Source organism: Nematolebias whitei, chromosome 13, assembly GCF_014905685.2.
Source record: "Nematolebias whitei isolate Nwh7 chromosome 13, NemWhi1, whole genome shotgun sequence".
NCBI lineage: Eukaryota > Metazoa > Chordata > Actinopteri > Cyprinodontiformes > Rivulidae > Nematolebias > Nematolebias whitei.
Window position 1 is genome coordinate 25,819,029 of NC_056510.1, and position 10,375 is coordinate 25,829,403.

Genomic DNA, 10,375 nt, shown 5'->3' on the forward strand with positions numbered 1-10,375 from the left:
TGTGTTTGATTTATTTTTGTATACGCAGTTGTTTCTATTCATAGTTTTTTTTTTTTCTAGTTATTAAGCTAATCATTATACCTTTATAGGCTATTTTCTGATATAATTTTTAACCAGATAATATTTAAGATAACCTACCATCTTCTAATAAAAACAAATAGTTTTGTGGTTAAATTTATGGTAGTTTGAGCTAAAACGTGTTAATACCAGATCTGGAAAAAATAAAATAAAAAATAGAAGCGCAGATTAATGATCAACCCAACGTTACGTCATTTCTCCATCCTTGAATGAGCTCGCTCTCGTACGTCCTCTTTGCGTCTGACGTAGTCAATCAACAGGAAGTGATACCGGCAGCTATTGCTAACTGGCTAGCGCACGAAGCTAGCGAGTGGAAATGAATCGACAGCAAAAACGCGGTGTTCGTTTTTACAAGCTGGAACAAAACTCACATTTATGTTCACGGTAAGAGAATATTTAAAATATAAAAACTCATAGAATTAAATTCTTGTCCAGTGGTTAAACCTGACATCCCGATTGTATTAGTCTGAAGTTTATTTGTAAATCAGTTCCGAATCGTTTTTATGTTTGTGCTAATAAAAAACGCTGATCAAGTCCAGAATCACTCTGCAGTTAAATTTTTAGTTAAAAAACCTGTCGAACAATCTTTGAGAGCGGTTTGTGAAGATGTGACAAGTATGAAAAGTGCATAAGTTCAATGTTTGTTAGATATACAGATGTACTGTTTACAAACTGTGTAACATTTTACTGTAATCTGTCATGAAAACCTTTTTTTCTCTCTTTTAAACGAAAATTCACAGCTTTAAATTAAGTGTTTGCTTCGTCTATATACAGCAGACATAGAAACGTGAGTATTTCATGTCCAGTGCATTATTATAATTTAGATAATGTCACAATTGACCTATAAATAAACCTTGTTGTAGGAAGGGACAATCACTGCTCAGCTGTTTGACCCCAACAAAGCCATCAATTTGTGACTGTCTAGATAAGTTACAGCGAATCTAATGTTCTGCTCACCCCTTATAAAAGGCCACTTGTTTGCATAAAAAAAAATTAAACCAGTATCAGTCATTTCTAAACATTTTTCATACTTATTGTGACTTATGTCCTTTACAGCCTAATATAAAAATAAATCTATTGCAGGGTAAATACCGGTATTTTTTTCAGCTTCTCCCTCTTCGGGGGACACCACAGTGAGCAAATTTGTATGAAAGATTTGACAATTGTTTTACTCCAGATGCCCTTCCTGACACAACCTGGGTTCAAGCACACAATCTCAGGATAAAAATATTGAAAATAAAAATAATACAATAATGTAGTTGTGTACATGTGGCAACCTGTTGAGTTTAGGGAACCTTTATCTTACAAATACAAACAAACAAAAACCAGGTCTAGCTAAGTACAATGAATATCAATATCAAACCTGCCAAAAACATAAGTGTATTGTGGTCTGATGAACCTGAAATAAAACTTTCAAGTCACATTTCCAAAAGATCCATTTGGTGCAGAAACGAGAGTGGATCATCAAAAGAACATCTCCACAATGAAACATAGTGGTGGCAGTATCATGGTGTGGGGTTGCTTTTCATCATGTGGAACTGGGGTTTTACTCAAGGTGGGTGGAATTATAAACAATTGCAAATACCTGTTTTTGGACAAAAACGTTCAGGTCCTTAACCCCAAATCAACAACAGAATGTCTTCACTAGAAGAAAATCAACGTTTTGGAATGTTGTAGCCAAAGTGTAGTAGTAGTGGGGGTGTGGCAGGGGGGTAATAATTACCAAGTCAAAATATGGCATGCTGATAGATTCATTCCTAAAAGGACTGAAGACTGTAATTAATTTAGATGCATTCAATATTTTATTACTTTAAGGATGTCACACTTATGCAACCAGCTGATGGCATCTTTTATTTTATTTTTTGCCCTGCAAAATGTAACATGTTCCTGGGAACATGTTCCCTTCACCTAATGATTTAGCAGGTGCTAAATAATTTAAAATAATTTATTTTAAATAAACAATCCATGGCTCATCCGTCTTGTCCAATCTTACCTTGAAAAACCGCTAAATATTGAACTGCGAAGTAGCGAGGGACTACTTGTAGTTTTAAAATAATTAATCAAGGGCTAATGTTTTACATCATATAAACTTGGTATTTTATCAAGAATGTGTGTACTTTATCCTTCATAACTGTGCAAAATATAAAAGAGATTAGTCCTTTAGATTAGATCCAGAAACCAGATTTTCAACTTCAAACTGGTTGGCCCAATATGTGAGTGTTCTACTTAAAAGACTGCATATGTTGTCGCTCCTCGGACTAATGATGACTGATGAAGTCTCTTGGATGAGAGACGAAACGTTTCAGCACAAAGAAACTATCCTGAGGACCTGACAACTTTGTTGGACAAAGAGATTAGGTTACGTTTACTTTAACTGGACTGTCAGTTTCCACACAAGAAGGAGATCATTAACACATTTTAATCTAATGGTGCAGAGTAGATGACTGACATTGTTGATTAACATCTTCAACTCTTTCTTACAAAAATCTTCTACTTATTTTGGCTTCTCCTTCTTCAGTCGTTGCCACAGTGAGTCATCCTCCTCCATCTCACTCTGTCCTCTGCATCCTGAACAATTTTGATTTACCATTTTAAAAATATTACGATGCGTCTAACGAGTTCTATGGGATAATTCAAGAACTATATTAGGTTTATGTTGATGACAGAGGGTGAATGTTTTTAAAAAAAAATTGGGCTGCTTGTTGAATAGTGAAGAGAAATTAGTTTCAAGGACATAGTGAGGTGTGTCTGGTGTGTGAGGTTGAGAGGTTCTGCCTAGAAATAGTCGGACTCACCTCTACGCATGGCTCTGGCTCTGGAACCAGTTTCCTTGAGAGGGGTTGGACACTCTTCCACTCTGGAGTTGCCCCTGGTGAGAGGCGCTGAGCAGGAGTGGGCATACTTATTGCCCCCCATGTTGGTGCCTGTGTGTTGGAGTTCACCCCAGTGAATGAGAGGGTGGCCTCCCTCCGCCTATGTATGGGGGGATGGGTTCTGACTGTCATTTGTGCTTATGCACCAAACGGCAGTTCAGATTATCCGCCCTTTTTGGAGTCCTTGTAGGGGGTACTGGAAAATGCACCTCCTGGGGACTCCTTTGTTCTGCTGGGGGACTTCAATGCTCACGTGGGCAATGACAGTGAGACCTGGAGGGGTGTGGTTGGAAGGAACGGCCTCCCTGATCTGAACCCGTGTGGTGTTCTGTTGGTGGACATCTGTGCTCATCATGGATTGTCAATAACGAACACCTTGTTCAAGCATAAGGGTGTCCATATGTGCTCTTGGCACCAGGACACCCTAGACCGCAGTTCGATGATTGACTTTGTCATCGTCTCATCTGATCTGCGGTCACATGTCTTGAACACTCGGGTGAAGAGAGGGGCAGAGCTGTCCACTGATCACTACCTGGTGGTGAGTTGGCTCTGATAGTGGGGGAGGATGCCGGTCAGACCTGGCAGACCCAAACGTGTTGTGAGGGTTTGCTGGGAACGTCTGGCAGAGTCTCCTGTGAGACGGAGTTTTAACTCCCACCTCCGGGAGAACTTCGAACATGTTCCGGGGGGAGGTGGGGGACATCGAGTCCGAGTGTGCCATGTTCCGTGCCTCTATTGTCGAGGCGGCTTACCGAAGCTGTGGCCGCAAGGTTGTCGGTGCCTGTCGCGGCGGCAACCCTCAAACCCGGTGGTGGACACCATCGGTGAGGGATGCTGTCAGGCTGAAGAAGGAGTCCTATCGGGCCTTTTTGGTCTGTGGGACCCCGGAAGCAGCCGATGGGTACCGGCAGTCCAAGTGACATGCAGCTCAGGAGGTTGTGAGGCAAAAACTCGGGCATGGGAGGAGTTTGGAGAGGCCATGGAGAATGACTTCCGCATGGCTTCGAGGCAATTCTGGTCCACCATCCAGCGTTTCAGGGGGGGAAAGCGGTACGCCACCAACACTGTTTATAGTGGGAGTGGTGCGCTGCTGACCTCAACTCGGGATGTCGTGGGTCGGTGGGAAGAATACTTTTAAAGACCTCCTCAATCCCACCGGCGCGTCTTCCACTGAGGAAGCGGAGCCTGGGGACTCTGGGTCGGGCCCTCCAATCTCTGGTGCTAAGGTCACCGAGGTGGTTAAAAAGTTCCTCGGTGTCAGGGCCCTGGGGATGGATGAGATTTGCCCCAAGTTCCTTAAGGCTGTGGATGTTGTAGGGTTTTGTTGGCTTACGTGACTCTGCAATATTGCGTGGACATCGAGTGAAGTTCCCTTGGATTGGCAGACCGGGGTGGTGGTCCCCCTATTCAAAAAGGGGGACCGTAGAGTGTGTTCCAACTACAGGGGGATCACACTCTTAAGCCTCCCTGGTAAGGTCTATTCGAGGGTTCTGGAGAGGAGGGTCTGTCGGATAGTCAAACTTCGGATTCAGGAGGAGCAGTGCGGTTTTCGTCCTGGTCGTGGAACACTGGACCAGCTCTACACTCTCAGCAGGGTCCTAGAGGGTGCGTGGGAGTTTGCCCAACCGGTCTACATGTGCTTTGTGGACTTGGAGAAGGCGTTCGACCGCGTCCCTTGGGGAACCCTGTGGGGGGTAGTCTGGGAGTATGGGGTACTGGGCCCTTTGATATGGGCTGTTAGGTCCCTGTATGACCGGTGTCAGAGCCTGGTCCGCATTGCCGGCAGTAAGTCGGACTTGTTCCCAGTGAGAGTTGGACTCCGCCAAGGTTGCCCTTTGTCACGATTCTGTTCATTTTATGGACAGAATTTCTAGGCGCTGCCAAGGTGTTGAGGGGATCCGTTTTGGTGGCCTTAGGATTGCCTCTCTGCTTTTTGCAGATGATGTGGTCCTATTGGCTTCATCAGATCGTAATCTACAGCTTTTGCTGGAGCGGTTCGCAGCCGAGTGCGACGCGGCCAGGATGAGGACCAGTTCTTCCAAATCCGAGGCCATGGTCTTGAGCCGGAAAAGGGTAGAGTGCCCCCTCCGGGTCAGGGAGGGGGTCCTGCCACAAGTGGAGGAGTTCAAGTATTTTGGGGTCTTGTTCATGAATGAGGGAAAAATGGAACGTGAGATCGATAGGAGGGTAGGTGCAGCGTCTGCAGTGAAGCAGGCACTGTACAGGTCTGTCGTGGTGAAGAGAGAGCTGAGTCAAAAGGCGAAGCTCTCAATTTACCGATCGATCTACGTTCTCACCCTCATCTATGGTCATGAGCTTTGGGTTGTGACCGAAAGAATGAGATCTTGGATACAAGTGGCCGAAATGAGTTTTCTCCGCAGGGTGTCTTGGCTCTCCCTTAGAGATAGGGTGAGAAGCTCGATCATCCGGGAGAGACTCAGAGTATAGCTGCTTCTTCTCCACGTCAAGAGGAGCCAGTTGAGATGGCTCGGGTATCTGTTTAGGATGCTTCCTGGACGCCTCCCTGGTGAGGTGTTCCGGACACGTCCCACCGGGCGGAGGCCCAGAGGAAGACCTATGACACGCTGGAGGGACTATGTTTCTCGGCTGGCCTGGGAACGCCTCGGGATTCCCCCGTAGGAACTGGACCAAGTGGCTGGGGAGAGAGAAGTCTGGGCCTCCCTACTTAAGCTGCTACCCCCGCGACCCGACCCCGGATAAGCGGAAGAAAATGGATGGATGGACATAGGATGAGCATTTTCCATCCATCCATCCATCCATTATCTTTACCCGCTTATTCCATTTTGAGTCACGGGGGTCGCTGGTGCCCATGTCCAGCAATCACTGTGCGAGGGGCGGGGTACACCCTGGACAGGTCGCAAGTCCATCACAGGGCCACATAGAGACAAACGAGACAAACAACCATTCACTCTCTCAGTCACACCTAGGGACAATTTAGAGTTACCAATCAGCCTAACATGCATGTTTTTGGTCTGTGGGAGGAAACCGGAGCACCCGGAGAAAACCCATGCATGCACGGAGAGAACATGCAAACTCCACCCAGAAAGGCCCCTGGACCGGGGTTTGAACCAAGGACCTGCTCGCTGAGAGGCAGCAGCTCTACCAGTTGCGCCACCGTGCTGCCATGAGCATTTTCCATTTTAACAAAAGTTTTTTTGTTTGTTTGAATTAACATTAAATATAGACTCCAACCTTTTAGTTGACTCATTGCTTCACCAAGTTTTTATAAATACCAGTAATTTAAATATACTAACAATTTTGTGTGTGTTCTTTTGTAAAATAAATCATTTACAAAATTATTTACATCAGGTCATTTATGTTGTATTAATTGATGAGTTATTATTTGTTTCAGCTTCGATAAAGGCACACGGCCACAGAAGGACTGAACAATGGGCCAACGAAGGAAGGTGGGAGCTGTGAAAGCTCCGTCATCTCAGAGAGACTCTGCAGATGTTGCCAGGGTCAACAACAGGAAGCACAACATCTGCATGGTGTCTGACTTTTTCTATCCAAATATGGGGGGAGTAGAAAGTCACATTTATCAGCTTTCTCAGTGTCTGATTGAAAAAGGACATAAGGTGGTAATTGCCACTCACTCCTATGGCAACAGGAAGGGTATCAGATACCTGACCAATGGACTGAAGGTGTACTACCTGCCGCTGCAGGTGATGTACAACCAGTCCACAGCCACTACCTGCTTCCACAGCCTCCCACTGCTGCGCTGTGTGTTCGTCAGGGAACAAATCACTGTGGTTCATGCACACAGCTCATTCTCTGCCATGGCCCATGATGCACTATTCCACGCCAAGACAATGGGCCTGAACACAGTATGTGACTCAAATTTATATTTCTTTTATAAAGTTGTGTATGATATATAAATTTTAAGAGACTTGTTTTTATTTTTAGGTGTTCACTGACCACTCACTCTTCGGTTTTGCTGATGTCAGCTCTGTGCTGACCAACAAGCTTCTGACTATTTCTATGTGCGACACTAACCACATTGTGTGCGTCTCCTATACCAGTAAGGAGAACACGGTGCTCCGTGCTGCCCTCAACCCAGAGATTGTGTCTGTTATTCCCAATGCTGTTGATCCCACAGATTTTACCCCTGACCCCTCCCAGCGCCAAGACGACAGGATTACAATTGTTGTGATCAGCCGTCTCGTCTATCGCAAAGGTGCGTAGGTTCCATTGTGTTGAATGTTGTGGTGTTTGTCCTGTAAGGTGTATTTTGTAGTATCACTTTAGGAAACTAGAAACGGATCCATTTTTGTACCAAAGCCTTTAGACAAAGGTTTCTGACAAAGCAACAGATACCAGAGACCAGCCCAAATATTTTTCTAACAAAGGCCTAAAATTGTTTATACGTCGACCTGTAAATTGTGTAACATTAAATTACAATAAAAAATATTGACAAAAATAAAAGCACACTTTCAGCCATGGTTTTGTTCACAGACTCCTTACAGAATAAAGTGTTGTTTAAAAAATTGCAAGTTGCTCATTTGTCAAAATGACCAAAGATGTTTAATTTCTGTCTGATAAATTCTCCCCCCAAAAAAAAGGTCTAAATTGCAAATGCATTACTATTCTTTGTTTGTTTCTTTTGTTAGCAATGAAACAATTAGACAAGTAAAAGAAACCAGCCACATTTGAAACAGTTTTCAAAGAACTTCAATAAAAAGAACTGAATAAAATTATTAAGAATGACAAGAATATAAAAACAGCATGAAAAGTCCCAAGCTCCTAGCTCCATCTGGAGATTCCAATAAAAATATGAAAAGCATTCAAGGTTTTAATTGTCATTCACATCACATGTGGTACATGAGGTGGAACAAAATTGTGTACACAGGGTCCCAGTTACATCCAAAAATAGCAAAAATGTAAAGTGTAAAAAGAAAAAGTAAATAAGGATCTAAAATATTAACTAAGATATACCCTCAACAAACACCCAACGGTACACTAAAAGATCTAAAATATACATACACTAATCAGTAATAGTGCAAAACAATACACCGAACAACAGCAGCACGATTCTCATAGGTTCTGTTCGGCTATAATTTACATGTTTAATGTGAGCACTAACATAAACTAAACTAAAATAAACTAGGATTTATTCAAAGCATTCAACAGAAATACAGAAACAAGGCGCCAAAAGTGAAAAATAAATAAATCTACAGCAGCATGGTCCAATTGGCAGAGTGGTTCTGATGACAGTGAGCTTATCTTAGCAACATGGTCCAGTTAGCAGCATGATACTGTTAGCAGTGAGGTTTCTCTTAGCATCATTGTCCCGTTGGCACCTTGGTGCTGTTAGCAGTATGGTTGTGTTAGTGGCGTGAATAAAGCAACTATGTTTAATCTCCCTGTATATGCTTAAATAATATTTTGATGTAGCGTTGTCCGTTTCAGAAAGCTCAATTTCTTACAGGACTGTTATTTTAGAGCAGGACAGGGAACCAAGGTATTCAAAAAATTCTCACAACCGTTATATCTAAAAAATATATTTGTACTTAGCAATGCATGTTTTAAAGCAGGGAGTTGCTTTACTTTAACCGTAATAATAAGAGTCCATTTTTTCTCCCCCTGTTCAGGAATTGATCTTCTTGGTGGAATAATCCCAGAGCTTTGCCTCAAGCATCCTGATCTCCATTTCCTAATCGGTGGAGAGGGGCCAAAGAGACTCGTGCTGGAGGAAGTGAGAGAGAAATACCAACTCCATGACAGGTATGGCTGAATGAATATATATTTTTAGATTAACTAGGAAGGAGAGAACACATTGTTCCTTCAGAACATGTTATAATGAGACTAAAAGAATTGGAAAAAGCTTTTAAATTGGAAACAAATCTGTTCTGCCATTATCAGTAGTGTGGTATGTTATCAGCTGAATATTACCAACACTGTTTCCTGTATTTCCTATTTTATCTGTGTCAACAGACTGTTGTAGATGTGACTTAAATCTGTTATCTGTATTTTTGCAGGGTCCGTCTGCTCGGGGCTCTGGAGCATAAAGACGTTCGTGGTGTCCTGGTTCAGGGTCACATCTTCCTCAACACGTCGCTGACTGAAGCATTCTGTATGGCTATTGTGGAGGGAGCCAGCTGTGGGCTGCAGGTCTGTTCTTACTCTACTGTACAGGTTTTTATAATTACCATACCATACCAATTTATTTATATAGCACTTTAAACAGTGACAAAGCACACCAAAGTGCTGTACAGGGACAAACAGAACAAGCACACAGCAACAGATTATATAACAGGACACCAAAAAGTAGAAACCAACAAAAACAATAATGGATAACAACAACAACCGCAACATGACCAACACAGTGTGATGCACACAGACTCAGCACAGATCACTCTGGTATCCTGATGCATGCTCAATAATCCAGGTAGAAAAATCTAAAAAAGTTAAATCTGGTCCTCTGGACATTCAAAAAACCAAAACAAAGCAAAACAACAAAAAATGTAGAAACGTTTCGTCTCTCATCCGAGAGACTTCCTCAGTCTGAGGTGCTGTATTCTCTCTCAAACCATCGTTCCTCTCTGTCCAGGATGTGAATATCTTCATCCCTGAAAGAGTGACCGCTGGCCTGGAGATGAGTGTAGACCGCAGAGTCCTGGCCTGATGATGTTGATCTTCTGTGCTGGGCCATCATTTTGGCCAGTGGCTGTTTTGTTTCCCCGATGTAAGACTGATCACAGCCCTCCTGACACTGAACAGCATACACAATATTACTCAGTTTGTGCCAGAGGACTGGATCTTTGGGATGAACCAGTCTTTGCCGTAATGTATTTTGGGGTTTAAAAGCCACTGGGACGTTATGTTTAGAAAATGAACGTCTCAATTTCTCTGATACTCCCTCAACATATGGAATGACCACTGGTCTGGGTCTGGGTTCCTCCTTTTCACCTGTTGGCTGACTGGAGTCCTGTTTGGGTTTCTTCTCTGCTTTCAGGAAGGCCCAGTTAGGATATCCACATCGCTCTAGAGCCTGTCTTGTGTGGGATTTCGCCTTCTGCCTGGCTCCTGAGCTAGTGGGGACGCTGTCTGCTCTGTGATACAGAGTCCTGATGACTCCTAACTTGTGCTCCAAAGGGTGATGGGAGTCAAACTGCAAATACTGGTCTGTGTGGGTGGGTTTGCGGTACACCTCAGTTTGCAAATGTCCTCTATCAGAGACTGAGACCTCACAGTCCAAGAAAGCCAACCTGCCATTTTTTACATCTTCTCGTGTGAACTTGATGTATTTATCCACAGTGTTGATGTGGTCAGTAAAATGTTGGACTTCCTGAGATTTAATTTTAACCCAGGTGCCGTCAACATACCTGAACCAATGACTTGGTGGTGTCCCTGAAAAGGACGTCAAGGCTCTCTTTTCTACCTCCTCCATGTACAGGTTGGCA

The 10,375-nt window shown here is 43.5% G+C and overlaps 1 protein-coding gene across 1 annotated transcript in view; it reads left to right on the forward strand.

Moving 5' to 3' along the window:
* Positions 1–352: 352 nt before the first annotated feature.
* Positions 353–10,375, forward strand: part of piga (phosphatidylinositol glycan anchor biosynthesis, class A) — a 17,647-nt gene continuing 7,624 nt past the window's right edge. Inside the window, exons 1-5 of the mRNA XM_037686516.1 lie at positions 353–462; positions 6,325–6,799; positions 6,879–7,149; positions 8,564–8,696; positions 8,951–9,083. Of these exons, the coding sequence (XP_037542444.1) occupies positions 6,362–6,799; positions 6,879–7,149; positions 8,564–8,696; positions 8,951–9,083 (975 nt within the window). The 5' untranslated portion in view covers positions 353–462; positions 6,325–6,361. The remainder of the gene's footprint in view (positions 463–6,324; positions 6,800–6,878; positions 7,150–8,563; positions 8,697–8,950; positions 9,084–10,375) is intronic.